Source organism: Bos taurus, chromosome 15, assembly GCF_002263795.3.
Source record: "Bos taurus isolate L1 Dominette 01449 registration number 42190680 breed Hereford chromosome 15, ARS-UCD2.0, whole genome shotgun sequence".
NCBI classification, from domain to species: Eukaryota; Metazoa; Chordata; class Mammalia; order Artiodactyla; family Bovidae; genus Bos; species Bos taurus.
The window spans coordinates 54,618,756-54,636,026 of record NC_037342.1 but is presented as its reverse complement, the minus strand read 5'-3'; the positions used below and the strand labels follow the sequence as shown (position 1 = coordinate 54,636,026).

At 54.4% G+C, this 17,271-nt stretch overlaps 1 protein-coding gene across 10 annotated transcripts in view; it reads left to right on the top strand.

Annotated features, from left to right (window-relative positions):
- Positions 1–17,271, top strand: part of GDPD5 (glycerophosphodiester phosphodiesterase domain containing 5) — a 91,233-nt gene that overhangs the window by 70,749 nt on the left and 3,213 nt on the right. For 8 of the 10 annotated variants that reach the window (NM_001101141.1, XM_010812694.4, XM_005216249.5 and 5 more), the window contains 11 exon segments: positions 1,266–1,364; positions 1,667–1,760; positions 2,137–2,282; positions 6,626–6,708; positions 8,046–8,196; positions 8,741–8,959; positions 9,704–9,861; positions 10,104–10,251; positions 11,478–11,560; positions 12,084–12,098; positions 14,320–14,432. In NM_001101141.1, coding sequence (NP_001094611.1) covers positions 1,266–1,364; positions 1,667–1,760; positions 2,137–2,282; positions 6,626–6,708; positions 8,046–8,196; positions 8,741–8,959; positions 9,704–9,861; positions 10,104–10,251; positions 11,478–11,560; positions 12,084–12,098; positions 14,320–14,432 — 1,309 coding nt within the window. 10 annotated transcript variants of the gene reach the window in all.

Genomic DNA, 17,271 nt, shown 5'->3' with positions numbered 1-17,271 from the left:
CATGTCTTCTGGGCCGGCCTGTCACAGTCCATAAGGGTTCCTACCCATTTCAGCCTTATTACTGCTTCTTATTAGAACATTTGTTTCCAGGCTGATGGGCCAGAACGACAAACCTCCAAAGGAAACCTTAATCCCAGACAAGAATGAATCTTCCCTGCCTGGCAGGGAACGAAGATGGATCAGCTGCCGTTGCTGCTCTCACGAGCCAGAAACTCAATTTAGAGCCTGTTTGGTTGTTGGAGGGCTCTGGGAATGCTGCTGCCACTGCCAGAAAAGGCACTGTAGGGAGAGAAAGAGGACGAGAGCCCTGCTGGCACAGAGAACCATGGGAGCAGGCAGTAGGGAGTCAGGAGGACCAGAGATGGCGGTCCTGGCTGGCGCCTTGTGGGGCTGGGGGCTGTGGAAGGCTTCAGGGTGAAGACATGACTGAGTTTTACGAGACCAGGCTGGTGGTGCACAGATGTGGATCCAGGGCCCAAGGCAGGGACCCTGGGGGCTAAATAACCAGAAGCTAGGCATCGCTTAGTGTGGGGAAGCATCTTGTGTTACAGGACACATGTCAGATCCCTTTGTCCCCACAGCTTTCTGTCCCACAAGGGTTCCATCAGAGCTCCGCTCCTTACTCTCTCTGGGAGGGCAGCTCCCATAACTCGTTAGAGGCTGGGACTGAGAGCGCGCCTTGGTGACAGGGCGCATGGGGCCACCCCTGCCTCCCCTCTGGTTGCTCCCGCCTGAAGGCCGGGGGGAAGGTGGACTGGCTGTCAGGCTCCCGCACAGAACCCGGCTCCTCAGCCTCCTGCCCTGTGACCTGGGCAAGTCACCCTTCGCCCCAGCTCCAGGGGAGCCTTGATATCTTCACCTGTCACACAGGATGAAAGGTGGCTGGGAGGGCGGGCAAGGCCTGGAATGGGACCTGCTGGGCACCGGGAGGCCCCGTTTGCTGAGTGTCTTCCCTCGCCACACCCTGAGCCCTGGGGCCATGTCCCCAGCCCAGCCCACCTGTCTTCTCTCCACCCTCCTGTTTCTCCCGTGTTCCCTTCTTCGCCAGGCCGCCCACCTGCCTCCTCCTGCCTCCATCTCTCACTGTCATCTACCTGCCTCCGCCCTGCCAGGTTGGCCTCTCTCGCACGCCCCACTCTCCCCATCCGTGTCTCGGCCCCTCCCTTTGTCTCTCCACCTCTGCTCTCCCTCCCCCACACACGGGGGACCCTTGGGCTGTCCAGGCTCTGGCGCCCCCTGACCGTCTGGTGGCTCTTCCCCTATAGATCGGGCTGGTGGCCATCCTGGTGGCCACCGTGGTGGCCATGTCGGCCGTGGCCCAGCTGTGGGAGGACGAGTGGGAGGTGCTCCTCATCTCCCTGCAGGTGAGTGGGGGTGGGGGCCCACTGGCTGGTTCCCCAGGACCCTCAGAACAAGACAACACCTTTAGGTCACTCCCATTCCTCCAGACTAAAGTCCAGAAGGTGGAGTAAGGGTCCACATCACAGAGCAACTCAGAGACAGGGAGAATTCTAGCACCCAGGGTCCCTGGACTCCCAGTGTCCTCTGAAAAATAGAGACAGCTGCCTGCCCCATGGATAGAGATAGGCCGGAAGGATGCCGGTGACCAGAAGGTCTGGGCAAGGCTGGGAGCCAACAGTCTCTCTTGCCCCTTCCTGTACCCAAGGGCACAGCACCGTTCCTGCACGTGGGGGCCCTGGTGGCTATCACAGCACTCTCCTGGATTGTGGCCGGACAGTTTGCCCGCGCAGAGCGATCCTGTAAGTATGACTGGGCAGGACCTGTTCCCCACCCATGTGATCCAAGCACCAAGGCCAGCTTACCCTGCCCCCACCTGGACTGTGCCTGGGCAGCCTGGGGATGCGGTGGGGCCCTTGCTCGTAGCATGGCGAGTCCTGGTTCAGAGTGGCCTGCAGGCTGCACAGAGGTGACAGCCTCAGCCTTGCCTGTGTCCTCCTCTGTGTCTCTGCATCTGTGTGTGAGTTAGAGGCCGGGTTCACTTTTGCAGCAAGAATGAGGAGTCCTCTTGGTGCAGGGTCCCTCTCAGAGTGTCAGGGTCCAGACCGGTGGAGGGAGGAGGGCTCTGGCATGCCCTGCCCTGCTGCCTGGGGCTCACGGTTGTGCCCATGTCTGCAGCCTCCCAGATAGCTATTCTCGGAACCTTCTTCACCGTGGTGTTTGCCCTCTACCTGGCCCCTCTCACCATCTCCTCTCCCTGCATCATGGAGAAAAAGGACCTGGGCCCCAAACCTGCCCTCATCGGCCACCGCGGGGCCCCCATGGTGAGTGCCTCTTGTGGGCTCTAAAGACTGGGTGAGGGGTGGGCAGAGCTGCCATTCCAGAGGGAGACAGGCAAAAGCCTATCTCCTTGTAGGAAGGAGCTGGCAGGGAAATGGGTATAATAATAATAGCAATGATTCTTAGCCCTTCTTGGTGATGATGTGTGTGTGGTGGGGGCGGGGGCTGGTGTATGGAAAGGATTGGTGTAAAGACCAGAGAGTTTGGGTGGGATCAAGTCCTGAAGAGCCTGAAGGCAGCTTGCTTAAAAGATTTCACTTTTATCCTGAGAGCCCTGGAAAGACACTGTGAGGCTGTGGGTTAGGAAGGCCCAAGAGAGAGGGAGAGAGAGAGATGCTGGTTGTGGGGAGGGGAGCAGGCTCCCAGGGCCGGGATGAAACAACAGGAAAACCCTCCTGTGGGCAGGAGAGCTGGGTGCAGCCCCAAGCCCACTGCTAAAGGAAAACATTTGCACCAGGGTGAAACGGGAGGAAGGCATGAAAGTCAGCACCTGCTCCTTCTCTGCCACCCCTGTGATCCCATAGTAGGCCCTCCCCTTCAAAGGAGTGAGTATGCTCCAGAGCCAGGCTTCCAGGCACCTTGGCAGCTGTGGGAGTCAGGACCAGTTGCATCTTCACTGCACCTGTTTTCCTCATTTAGTACCCCGGGATGATGGGAGTGCCTGCACCATAGGGCCACGAAGAGCAGGAGTCTGTTAGCATGTGCGATGTGCTTAGATATGAGTCTGGCTTACAGAAAGTAAGAGTTATACTCTCCTGTTTCCTTGGGCAAGCCCTTCTGCTTCCTTAGGTTGGGTTTCCCAACCTATGGAAGCCTTGAAATGCGATTCTCAACAGAGGCAGTACCTCTCCTTACCACCAGAGGGCACTTGAGGGCTCTTGAGAGCTTTTTCTTGGTTGTGAAGGTCTTTGGGAGGTCCACCGTGTCACTGAATTTCAGGGTAGTTAAGGGAGCCTCACAAAGGAAGCATTTAAAGGCGATGTCGAGTCTGACAGGGCTGCAAATTACCCTGAAGGTCCTACACCCCCTGCATGCTGCTGCTGCTGCTAAGTCGCTTCAGTCCTGTCCGACTCTGTGCGACCCCATAGACGGCAGCCCACCAGGCTCCCCCGTCCCTGGGATTCTCCAGGGAAGAACACTGGAGTGGGTTGCCATTTCCTTCTCCAGTGCATGGAAGTGAAAAGTGAAAGGGAAGTCGCTCAGTTGTGTCCGACTCTAGCGACCCCATGGACTGCAGCCCACCAGGCTCCTTGGTCCATGGGATTTTCCAGGCAAAAGTACTGGAGTGAGGTGCCATCACCTTCTCCGCACCCCCTGCATATGGGGGTATTGTTGTGCCCATTTCCTAGATAAGGCTGAGACCGGTGCCCCTGAGTTGGAGCCTCGTGTCCTCCCATCACACCCTGTGCGGCTTGCTCCCAGCACCTGGAGGCAACCGGCTGGGAAGGCCCTCGTTTCCCATCAGAGGGATCTGGATTTGGGGTCCGGTTTTGCTACATGTCGCCCGCGTGTCTTAGGGGCTGCTGATACCCTCCAAGCCTCCCTGCTGCTGGCTTTTGTGAAGGTAAATTAGAAGCACAGCCTTCCAGGAAGCAGGGCCCCAGCTTATAGCTGCTCTTCTTTCCATGGCCCCTATTAATCATCCCACCTGCTCTGGAGGCCACAGGACAAGAGGGGGTGCTGAGGCAGGAAGGAGGGGGCAAAGGGAAGGAGCGAGATGGCCCTGTGCAGGTTTTGGGTTTTTTTTTTTAGCAGAAGTGGAACAAATAGTATAATGAATCCAATACCACCTTCACCACTTACAAATATTTTGCTATTCTTGTTTCATCCATTTCCCTGATTTTTCTTTCCCCTCTCCCTTCCCCCACTTTAATATTTGAAAGCAAATCCTAGACACTGTATCATTTTACCCATACTTACTTCAGGGTGTATCTCTAATGTATAAAGACTTTAAAAATGGAACCACGACCACAACGCCACTATTACACCTAACCAAATTCATGATCATTCCTTAACACTATCTAATACTGAACCAGTGCTCAGCTTTCCTTTATTGTCTCTAAAATATCCTTTATTGTCTCTAAACTCAGAGACCTGAGTTTTTGTAGTTGAAAGTCAAGTGAAGGTTGCTCAGTCGTGTCCAACTCTTTGTGACCCCATGGACTGTACAGTCCATGGAATTCTCCAAGTCAGAATACTGGAGTGTGTAGCCTTTCCCTTCTCCAGGGGATCTTCCTAACCCAGGAATCAAACCAGGATTTTCTGCATTGCAGGTGGATTCTTTACCAGCTGAGCTAAGTATCTTTTGTGCTAAGTTGCTTCAGTTGTGTGACTCTATAGACTATAGTCCATCAGGCTCCTCTGTCCATGGGATTCTCCAGGCAAGAATACTGGAGTGGGTTGCCGTGTCCTTCTCCATAAGTATCTTTTAGTCTATAATAATCTTCTTCCCTTTTCCCCCATATGTTTATTTGTTGAAGAAACTGAGTCATTTGTCCTGTAGAATTTTCCCATTGTGCATCTGGCTGATTACATCCTAGTGGTGCTCCTTAAGGGGCTGGTGTAGGTGTCTTGACACAACTCTTTCTTGTGTCACTGTGAATGCATGAGTATCAGTGTCTACACCTGTATACATCGGCCTGGGGGAGGTTCACACATCTATGTGTGGTAAGCCCAAGTGCTCATCCCTGTCTTGGAGATGGTATCTGGGTGTCATTCCTGTGGGGGGCCCTGTGTGCGTGTGTGCATACTATAATATTTGGTCAGACTGACTCCAGAGTTGAGCCTCTGAAGCACAGTGGTCCACCAGGAGTCTGTGACGACCACCCCACACTCGCACATTTCTGACAATACACCCCATCTGCATTTTGGCCTGAGGCAGTGGGAACCGTCTTTCTCCAGGAAGTCAGCACCTAACCTAGAGAGACCTGAGTTTAAAAAGCCTCCAGAAAAGAGACTTGGCCCCACCCAAACACTTCCTCTGTCCCCCGAGTCTCCATAGCCACTGGTATGCTCTTTGTGTCTACCCACAGTCTGCCTCCAGCCAGCACCCCTCCGGTGGTCATCTGTGGGAGGCCTGGCGCCAGGGCATTTGGAAGTGATTGAGTAGGACCTCCACCAAGTCTACACCTCTCCTCAGGTGCCTCTGTGGGCTCCTACGCAGCCCACTTAACTGGGAAACAAGGTAGCGCCTCCCCCAAGGCTCCTCTGCCCTGCAGAAAGGGGAAGAAAGAAGCACACCTTTCAGAGACTGCTGACATCTGTTACCTCATCTATGAGCTTGATAACATTAACTCATTTTACAGCTAAAGAAACTGAGGTCCAGAAGGGGAAGTGATGGCCCAGGTCAGTGACTGGGAAGGAGAATTGTTCCACCTCAGCTCCAAAGCCTTTGCCACACCAGGCTGCTTTCCAGAAGAGGGGAGTGTGTTATGTGCTGAGAAATGGGAAAAGCATTGCCACAGGGAGAAAAGAAGGGAATGAGCATGTCTTGGTGAGAAAGGGATGAGCCATGGGAGCATTTTCCATCCATCTTCACTGCCACAAATCTTCCCAGTCTTTCATCCTGCACTGCGCTTGGTCCTAGCACAACCCTTGGTATGGTGCTGACCCCTAGTGGCAGAAAAGGGTATGACATAATCATCAAACTAAATAGGGAGGGAGACTCAGAACCCCCAACTCCCCCAACTGGAAGGACCCTCAGAGAACACTGTACTTATACCCGCAAGGAGCAAATGGGGAAACCAAGGCCTATAGGAGGATAAAGAGATGCACCGAAGGCCACAAAGCTAGTTAAGGACGGAGTCAGGACTAAGACTAGGGTTTTCTGATGTATATGCTGTAGGGTAACAGCTGTCATTTATTAAGCATTTACTGTATATCAGGCAACATGCTTGGGGCTTTTAATAACAGTCTAAGAGATGGTGTTTTCATATCTGTATAGATGAGGAAACTGATCACCCTACTGAAACTGTGCCATGCTATCTATCCTCTCCTCTCCCTTGGGGATCTCCAGCCGGACTCCAAGTATAAACAGGAGGAAACTCGGCATTCAGCTCAGCCCAAGACTATAAAGAGGCAGAAGACTAAAAATATCCTCTGACCTCCACATTTATATTCATCAACACTAACCACCCCTGTTTCTCTCTTTGCTCCCCCCACCCCCCCAAAAAATCTGTGAGACAGGCATGATTTAACAGATAAGGAAACTGAGCTTCAGAGAAGCTGTGTGGATGCCCAGGGCCCCACAGCTACTGCTTGAAGGAGGGGGATTAGAACCAGGCCTACTAGCCCCTGGCTTTCCCCTCACCACCACCTTCCCCCTCAGCTGGCCCCAGAGCACACGCTGATGTCCTTCAGGAAGGCCCTGGAGCAGAAGCTGTATGGACTCCAGGCTGACGTCACCATCAGGTAGGTGTGCAGATTGGGAGGACAGCCCCTCTTCCCCTCCTCAGTGCATCCACATCCAGGTCTCTGGAGAAACCTCTGGTCCCAGAGTCTTGGGGATGGGAGAGCAGAGGCTTGGGTTTCCCGCTGCAGGGCAGGCACCATGTTCGTGCAAGTAAACATGTGCTGTGCGTGTGTGCGCTAAGTTGCTTCAGTTGTGTCTGACTCGCTGTGGCCTTATGGCCTGTAGCCTGCCAGGCTCCTCTGTCTGTGGGGATTCTCCAGGCAAGAATACTGGAGTGGGTTGCCATGCCATCCTCCAGGGGCTCTTCCCAGCCCATGTTTCTTATGTCTTCTGCGTTGACAGGCAGGTGCTTTACCACTAGCACCACCTGGGAATCCCCTTGTGCCATACTCCAGGATATAAAATATGTAGAGAACAAAACAGACTCTCTTGGTTCAAGCAGAGTGGAGGTAGGGACCTGGAGTCCTGCCACTGATCCACTTAATGGAAATATGAGATCTGTATGGCTCAGCAAGATGGAGCACAAACACTCTGATGAGTGAAATCAGCAAGTTCCTGAGTGATCCATTCACTGTGATGTCAGTTATATTTTTAAAGACCAGATAAAACTGATTGATACATTTTCTACATGTAGATAAATAAGTATGTATTAATATTTATATAAAGGGTAAGAAGAATCCATACCAATCTGATGACATCATCTCTGAGAAGGGGAGGGGGCAGGGTATTGAATTAGGGTACCACAGTATGAAGACACCACTCCCATTGTAGACATTGTAGAATTGTGTGTTTATCAACTCTTCCTAGCAGATGGTAGAAAAATGTCTTGAGGAAGGGGAGCATGGGTGCCTTTTACTGTTTCACACTCAGGCACCTTATGGGGCTTATGGCCAGCAGTGGGGGAGACCAGGATGATAGTGGGATGGAATTTGTCAAAGGAGCCTGCATTTTCCCTCTTCTCATATGGCATCACGTGGACTGGGTTCTAAGCCAGGTTCCACCACTTACTGGCTGGTAGGCCTTGAGTTAAGATACTTCTGTCTCCAGCCTCAGTCTCCCCATTATCAAATGAGATAGCATCTGCCTTCCAAGGTTGCTAATAGGCCCAGCCCTCCATCCTCAGCCGTCCCCACCCCTGTCTGACCCTCAGAGCCAGAGGGATTCGGCTATCAATCCACTGACTTCCCTGTGCAGTCGGGAAACCTGAGGCCAAACAAGGGCAGAGCCTTCCTGAGCCCCTTGGTAGGCTGGTGTAAGTGGGTGGGCAGGACAGAGTGGGACGAGCAGGTGAGGGACCCGGCAGTGGCAGTGACCCCGTGACCCCACCCTCCCGCAGCCTGGATGGGGTGCCCTTCCTCATGCACGACGCCACCCTGCGGCGCACCACCAACGTGGAGGAGGAGTTTCCGGAGCTCGCCCGCAGGCCCGCCTCCATGCTCAACTGGACCATCCTGCAGAGGCTCAACGCCGGCCAGTGGTTCCTGAAGGTCTGGCAGCACCTGTCCCAGTGCTAGGCGTGGAAAGCATGGGCGGGAGTCCACAGAGAGCACCGGGGGCCGCCCGCCGCCCAGGCGACCCTCACACGCCCAGCTTCCTTGACTCGCAGCCAGGCTGGTTGGCGGCTTCCTTGGCGCATGCCACTGCAGCCCAGATATCGTGGCTGTCACTGCTTGTTCTGGTTCTGCCTCCCCTACCAGAAAAAGTTGATGATGATAGTAATAGTTCAAACTGTTAACACTGTAAAACTCTAAACAAAGTCGGTTCTCTGATCTGAAATGCTACTAAAGGAGAAATGTACTGGGGTGTGGGAAATGTTCTAAGCAAATCATTCTTTTGGTAAGCAGACTGGGATAGAGAGGTTAAGGTTGGGTTAATCTAGAGTCCCCACGGGGCCACAGCCTTCAGTTTGCCTAACTTGCACACACCAGCAGACACTGGCAGCTCAGGTGTCTCCAAGTTCTACCGCCAGGAAGGAATGTGGAGGCCCCATGGGACTGGTGAGGCCACCATGTGTGTCCCTATCTCTGATAGACGGACCCGTTCTGGACAGCCAGCTCCCTGTCACCCTCCGACCACAGGGAGGCCCAAAACCAGTCCATCTGCAGACTAGTGGAGCTCTTGGAGCTGGCCAAGGGCAATGCCACGCTGCTGCTCAACCTGCGTGACCCGCCGCGGGAGCACCCCTACCGCAGTAGCTTCCTCAACATCACGCTGGAGGCCCTTCTGAGCTCAGGCTTCCCCCAGCACCAGGTGAGGCCCTAAAGTACACCTAGCCCCTCCCCTAGGGAGCCCCTCCCCTAGGGAGCCCCTCCCTAGGGAGCCCCTCCCCCCTAGGGCCCTCCCCCCTAGGGAGCCCCTCCCTCCCCTAGGGAGCCCCTCCCCTAGGGAGCCCCTCCGCCCCCTGGGAGCTCCGCGAAGCCCTGTTCTGGCCGCAGGGAGACCAGACCTGCCTGGAGTTTAGTTTCAGCTATAAACTCCTCTCCAGACCTCAAGTTTCTACATTAGTAAAATGAAGGTAGCATGCCCCACACCTCCCTGACAGGGTCACCGTGGGGACAAGAAGGAAACAAAGAGGTCCTTTAAAATATACAAAGGGTAGGAGCAGGGCCAGGTTCTTGGGAACACAGTACTCCCGTGAACTGCTGCCCACATCCTCGGGGTGTAATACTTGGGGATCAAAAGAATCTGATACCAACTGTGGCGGCACAGTGGACGCTGGGGTCCATGTGCAGAGTAGAGGACGTTTGGGGGTTATCGATCTTGTCCTGACTAGGGTCTGGACGGAAAACTCCCTGAGGTGTCGCTGGAGCAGTTCCTAGCCTTGGCTGGGACCACATCCTCTGGAGATGGTCCAGAGGACCACCTTATTACCTGTAGGCTTTCACTGTGTGCCAGGTCCCGCCTCTTTTAACCCCTCCAGGTGCTCCCGGAGGGATAGACACCCTTCCCCATTTATAGAAGAGAAATCAGAGGCTGCCTCTCTCCTGCCTGCAGGTTCTGTGGCTGCCCAACAGGCAGAGGCCCTTGGTGAGAAAGGTGGCTCCTGGCTTCCAGCAGATGTCAGGCTCCAAGGAGGCGGCCGCCAGCCTGAGGAGAGGCCACATCCAGCGGCTGAACCTGCGCTACACCCAGGTGTCCCGCCAGGAGCTCAGGTGCCTCCCCTGCCCAGCCTGCCCAGCCAGGCTCACCCAGAGGGCTAGACACGCGGGCTCCGGGCTCGGAGATCAGAGGTGGAGAGCATCAGGCAGACCTGGGCTTGTGTGTGAGCTTGGCCCTCTGGGACCAGAGGTTCCTTCCACCAGTTGTGAACATGGTATGAGGGTGTGAAGGACCAAGCTCTACAGGCTTCCCGCGTGGGCCCGAGGGCTGACCGGCCTCTGTTGCTACCCCACAGGGACTATGCGTCCTGGAACCTGAGTGTGAACCTCTACACGGTCAATGCTCCATGGCTCTTCTCCCTGCTGTGGTGCGCAGGGGTCCCGTCCGTCACCTCCGACAACTCCCACACCTTGTCCCAGGTGCCTTCCCCACTCTGGATCATGGTGAGTTGGAGGATTATTGGGGGTCCGAGAGCTGCCTGTGACTCCTAGGAGGGGGGAGCTGGCTCCACACCTGGGGCTCTCTCTGGTGAGGTGTCAGGGGTGGAGGGAACTCTTTGGGGGACATGAGGAAGATTCTTTTGATCTAAGGTCAGGAGATACTGGGAGGTGGGAGGAACCTGGACCTGAGCCAAATGGGAAAAACACCAAGAGCCCTAGAGAAATAAACAACTACTTGAGTTTTCTTTTGGTTTTGAGGATTATTACGTTTTGTTTTAAAGGAAGGAAAGTAACTGAGAAAAGAGGGCAACATGAGGGCAAGAATAGGAAACATTGAAATCTGCTCAGAGAGTGTAGCCAATGAAACCAGATTTCAATTGGTCGAGCATCTGAAGACTGGCCCGAGTACTAGTCTCAGCTCTGTCACCAGGGGTCTTGGGGAGCCCGTGGTCTCCATCCACTGCTCCCACTGCCACTTCCCTGAAGTCATGAAAGGCAGATGGAGGGTCTCATTATGGCTAAGACATTGCCAGTGTCAGTGAATCATCTAGGTTTTGGGTGGTTATCTTTATTCACCCATTGTCCTTGAAAATCTCCAAAGGCTCAGCTCGGAATGAGATGGAATAACTGATGGTGGCAGCAGCAGCTACGAGTACACTAATTTTCAGGCCACAGGCGCTGACCAACAGCAGGAAGTGCATCTGGCCCGTCCCGGCCCCTCCTCCACAGTTCACCTGAGATCACGGGGGTGTGGGGCCTGGCTGCTCTGCAGGCTTTGCCTTCCTAGGCACCTCTCTGGCCCCCTGGAGGGGAAGCTCCCACACTCCACAGCCTACAATAACACATACCCTCCCATCCACATGATGCCACATCCATCCACACTCACCTGTGCACCTGCTCATCACGTCACACCCTCTCACTTATCTGTTTGTCTTTCGTATTTTGACTCTCGAGTTAAGCTCCCTTAAGCACATAAATCCTCTAGGTTTAGCACACACCACCACCTCTACTCTGACTACTGCATGGCTCTCTTTTATCCTGCATACCCACACACACACACCCCAAACCCCAGGGCTACAAAACATAATCTCCAGATCCCAAGCCCCTCCAGGTCCTCCTCTGCCCCTTCTGAGGGTGACACGTGGTCCTCTTGTCCATGGGCCCTTGGTCTGGAGCCCTGGTCTGGACCAAGCATAACTGGAAGCTGGCCACGGGCCGTCTGTCCACAGCCCCCGGACGAGTACTGTCTCCTGTGGGTCACCGCCGACCTGATCTCCTTCACCCTCATCGTTGGCATCTTCGTACTCCAGAAGTGAGTAGGCCCCGACCGCCTTCCGTGGTCTTCCCTGCCCAAGACAGGCCAGTCCCCACCCCAGCCAGAGGGTGGGGTCTCATCCTCCTGAGCCCTTGGCCGGGAGACATCCTGACCAGACCGCCCTGTTCAGGGGAGAAGGAGGCCTCCCAGTGGCCCCCCACCCTTCCCCCTCAGCCAGAGCCCAGTGGCTTCTGGAATGAGCACCTAGCAGGGAGCCCAGAGCCAGGCTGGGTGGGGAGATTTGCTGTGTAAACTCTTTGGTGAGTTTCAGCTCCTCTCTGGGCTGGTCTCCCCACTCCCCCCGTGTCACCCAGGGCCTGGGTTCCCACAGCTCCCGTGCCAGCTCCCTTCCACCCTTCAGGACGACAGCTGGGGTGGTGGTCGCAGTGGGAGTGGGCTGGTCCCGGGGGGGTTTTACTCTTGACTGACGTTCTCTCTCTGCCCATATCGCTCTGATCCGGCGCATGTCCCTCCTCTCTCCCCTCTCCCCTCTCTCTGCTGCACTCTTGGCATCTCACAGCTATCACTTGATCAGGTAATTCTGGTGTGGTCCTCCTCCTCCTGTTCCTCTTTCTCCCTCTTCCTCACCATCCCCTTCTCCACTTCCGTCTGAAAGCCTGGCTCTCGCAGAGCCCTAGGCCCAGGTCCCCCTCCCAGGCCCGGCCCTGCCTGAAGCCTCCTCCCTTTCCTCCCTCCCCTCCACTGCCCTGCAGCCCTCCCTCTCTCTCCCCATTTTCGTGTGTGTCCCCCTGCTCTCTCTTCCTCCCGCAGACATTTCCTTGCAGGTTGCTGACCTGGCCTCTCTCAGCACCAAAGTGTCTCCCTCTGTGGAGGGAGTTCTGCCTGGACAAAACCCCCCCGCGCCTCCCGCCACAGCCTGGCACTTTGGGCGAGGCCTTTCCAACGCCCGGAGCACAGCCTACCAAGTTCTGTCTCTCCCTGCCCACCTGTTGCCCTCCCATCTCCCAGTTTGCCTTTTCCATCGCTCGCTCTGTTTATCTTTCTCTCTTACCTCTTTCACTTTCTGTCTCTGACTCTGACCCTACCCCTCTCCCCTATATGCACCGTCTTCCCTGCTCTCCCCTGGGAGGAGACCCCAGTGGTTGAGCTTCCTGTCCTAGATGTACCTCGCTGCAGAGACCCGGGCCTGACACTTCCCTCCTGGGTTTAATGTTGATTTTCAAGATGAGAGGTCCCCCTTGGTCAGGTGCCTCCTAGGTCAGGCACCTTCACTGACCAGCTTCTAGGAGGAGGAGCCCTGGGCTCCCTGACTGTGGGACTGAGCCCAGAGAAGGGCCGTTTACCTGGGATTTCCACCATCCTCTCCGTCGGCAGATGTCCACCCGTGCTGGCTGGTGCTGTGCTGGGCCTGTGGCAAGGAGTCAGGTCTTCCGCCCGGAGCCCCAGGGTTCTCCGTGGGCATGCTGGGCCACTCGCAATACCGTCAGGGCGACATGATTGTCTTCCTGGGGGTCAGGCTAGGCCTGATGGAGGAGAGGACCCTGGGGGAGATCATTTCCCTGTGGGCCTCATTTTTCCTTTCATTCACTCAATAGTTCTTATAGCACCCACCACACAGCAGGCATGGGGGTTGGTGCCAGGCACTCAGTGATAAATGAGACCCTGCTGCTGTTCTCAAGCACGTGTAGGGCGGCCAGCCCAGCCAGAGCGCAGGCTGCCTGCCCCTCTGCCTCCTGCTTTCCCCATGTGTGTCTGCTCTCTTCATCCACCTGTCTACCTGTCCATCTGTCTGTCCATTTCGGCTGCGCTGATCCCATCTGGAAACAATTGATTTCTCGTGGAGTCTGGGCTCCGTCCACCCACTCCAGCAGGGCTTAGGGCCCCGGGAGTTGGGTTTTGTTTCCAAGCTGATCCCCGCTTCCCTGAGTGGGGGTGGGGGTCCAGTGAGTCCTTCTCTCTTAGATTTCAGGAAAAATCTCTGTTCAGAGGCCAGGGATTTGGGGCTAATTCAGAGGAACTGTAACAACCAAAACTGTGCTCTGGGCTGGACCAAAGAAACTGAGTTCTCCTGGCTCCACCTGGTCCCTGCACACCCCATGCAGCCCCACCTCAACCCATTCAATTAATTTTGCCCCCACCTTGTCCCAGCCGTTAGAGGGATAACACTCCAGCCTGCCCCTTCCTGTTAGGGGATATGCACCCCACTCTTCCAGGGCTGTAAGAATGGAGCAGCAGCAGGCCCCACCCCAAGTCACTCCAGCACCCTTGCCTTGATCCCCCCGTGAAGACAAGATCCCCGCTGTCTCCCCTCTCCTCCTTCCTTTCCTTCACTTCCTCTCTGGGGTTCCTCACTGGCTTCACTCAGCCTGGTCCTGATGATGGGGCTATAGGCGACATTAGCTGGGACTCCCCAGGATTGGTTTGTACCCCAGGGCAGGTCATCAGTCATGCCTGTTAAGCCTGCGCCCCTAAATTTGTCCTATCCAAAGAGAGCCAGGTGTATAATTGGGGGCACCTGAGACATAACTAACCAAGCCCTAAGCATCCTCCTGGGCAAGGGGAGTGGATGTAGCATTCTGGAAGTAAGAGGGCTGGAGAGCCGTGGCTGAGAGTCAGTGGACTCTGATCAGGACCCAGCTCTGCCCTTCTCTGGGCTTCAGATTCCCCATCTACACAGTCAGACAAGATTCCTGCTGGTCTCTCGGGCCAGTTCCAGAGAGTCTGTGGAAGTGGGCATGATCCTGCTCCAAGGAAGGGTGGGGAAGGACCTGATGCCCATGGGGCCGTCTCTGCAGGTGGCGCCTGGGTGGCATCCGGAGCTACAACCCCGAGCAGATCATGCTGAGTGCCGCAGTGCACCGGACCAGCCGGGACGTCAGCATCATGAAGGAGAAGCTCATCTTCTCAGGTGTGCAACTCCGCAGACAGGTTGAGACAGGCTCTGGGCTCTGTTCTCTGCACCCCGCAAGTCCACACGGGTGTGTGTACATATATGTCACATGCAGCATGTACAGATAGGCACATGGCACAGACATATGTATACCCACCTGGTTTCATGTCACCGTGACACGGAAGCACAGATACACCTACACACACACACACCCTGCTCCACCTGCAGCCATCAGCTCCAGGTTCTGTGGCTCAGTGTCAGCCCCAGGGGTGGTGGGCTAGGGTGACATGCTGGGGTTGGGGGAGGAGTCTGCTTTGAAAGTCCATCCTGCCATATGCCTGGTTCATACAGGAACCCCACAAATGTTGATTTCTCCCCCTGCTTGCTGCCTGTTGACATTCCCAGACTGAAGGAGGAAGCAGCTGTACAAACAAATCCATGGAGAATTAGATATAACAGACGGGGATGCAAGGAGGAGAGGGGTTCAGCACTCCCTGGGGCAGTGAGGAAGGTTTCAGGCCCACTTTGTGCGGAGTGATGTCGTTGAAATGGAGAGGAATGATAGGAGGGGCCTGGGTGATGGGTTTGAGGTGAGGGCTGGGCAAGCAGAAGGAAGGAAGGGTACTCCAGGCAGGAACAGCATGTGTTCAGAGGCAGCGAGGAAGGCCTACTTGCTGGGCACCAAGAACTCCAGGTCATTCCGCACGGCTTGAAGGGAGGGCCTCTGGCTGATTCACCCCAAGGCGGCGCTGGGGAGGCACTTGGGCCTGAGTGTGTGGTCAGGAGCTTGGGCTTTGTTTTGGAAGCAGAGGAGGGTCACAGATAGGTTTGCCTTAGTTACAGTAGGGCTGTAGCAAAGTCTCACGCACTGGGTGGCTTAAAAACAGAGATGTATTGTCTCACAGTTCAGAATGCTAAGTCAGTCCATGATCAAGGTGTCAACAGGGCTGTGAGGGAAAGATCTGGTCCTGGCTTCTCCCCTTGCCTCGCGGATGCATCTCTGTGTTTGAAGCTCTCTTCTTTGCAAGGACACCAGTCTGCTCTAACGACCTCACCTTAACTAATTACATCTGCTGTGACCTTATTTCCAAAGAGGGTCACATGCGGAGTGTAGGAATATAGGAATTTGAGGGGAACGCAATTCAACCTCTTTTTTTTGAGGAGGGGGAGGCACACCACACAGCTTATGGGATCTTAGTTCCCTGACCAGGGATTGAACCCATGCCTCCCTGCAGTGGAAGCGTGGAGACCTAACCACTGGACTGCCAGGGAAGTCCCCACAATTCAATCCCTAACAAGTGTGGAGGGTGGTGAGTTAGAACAGGAAGCTGAAGGCAAGGAAAGCAATAATTCAGATGGAAATCATGGGCATGGAAATGGGTGAGGGAGAGGTAATTACAAGCCAGATGGCCCTGGATTCAAACCCCAGCTTATGCCCCTAGCTGTGTGAACAAGAATATGTTACCTAACCTACCTCAGCATCAGACATCTCATCTGTAAAATGGGCTAGATTCCCCTCACAGAGTACTTGTGAGGGTTAGTGCCATGCCTGGCTCAGAGGGGTGCTTGGTAAATGCTGCTTGAATGAACCTGCACCCAGAGCGGGTGGTTGTGGTTTTAGATGGGCAGGGGTCGGGGGGTGGGGGGTGGCTCCAACAACTGGGTGAACATCCATTCATTCAGTCACTCCTTTATTTATCCTTCTTTCAAGGCATGGCAGGCACTGCTCAAGGTGCTTAGGATATACAGATTCTTGCCTTTGGGGTACTTGATTCCTCCTCAGTTCAGTTCAGTCGCTCAGTCACGTCTGACTCTTTGCGACCCCATGAATCGCAGCACGCCAGGCCTCCCTGTCCATCACCAACTCCCAGAGTTCACCCAAACTCATGTCCATTGAGTCGGTGATGCCATCCAGCCATCTCATCCTCTGTCGTCCCCTTCTCCTCCTGCCCCCAATCCCTCCCAGCATCAGAGTCTTTTCCAATGAGTCAGCTCTTCGCATGAGGTGGCCAAAGTACTGGAATTTCAGCTTTAGCATCATTCCTTCCAAAGAAATTCCAGGACTGATCTCCTTTAGGATGGACTGGTTGGATCTCCTTGCAGTCCAAGGGACTCTCAAGAGTCTTCTCCAACACCACAGTTCAAAAGCATCAATTCTTCGGTGCTCAGCCTTCTTCACAGTCCTACTCTCACATCCATACATGACCACTGAAAAAACCATAGCCTTGACTAGACGGACCTTTGTTGGCAAAGTAATGTCTGAGCTTTTTAATATGCTATCTAGGTTGGTCATAACTTTCCTTCCAAGGAGTAAGCGTCTTTTAATTTCATGGCTGCAATCACCATCTGCAGTGATTTTGGAGCCCAAAAAAATAGTCTGACACTGTTTCCACTGTTTCCCCATCTATTTCCCATGAAGTGATGGGACCGGAGGCCATGATCTTAGTTTTCTGAATGTTGAGCTTTAAGCCAACTTTTTCACGCTCCTCTTTCACCTTCATCAAGAGGCTTTTGAGTTCCTCTTCACTTTCTGCCATAAGGGTGGTGTCATCTGCATATCTGAGGTTATTGATATTTCTCCCGGCAATCTTTATTCCAGCTTGTGATTCTTCCAGCCCAGCGTTTCTCATGATAATATTCTGCATAGAAGTTAAATAAGCAGGGTGACAATATACAGCCTTGATGTACTCCTTTTCCTATTTGGAACCAGTCTGTTGTTCCATGTCCAGTTCTAACTGTTGCTTCCTGACCTTCATATAGGTTTCTCAAGAGGCAGGTCAGGTGATCTGGTATTCCCATCTCTTTCAGAATTTTCCACAGTTTATTGTGATCCACACAGTCAAAGGCTTTGGCATAG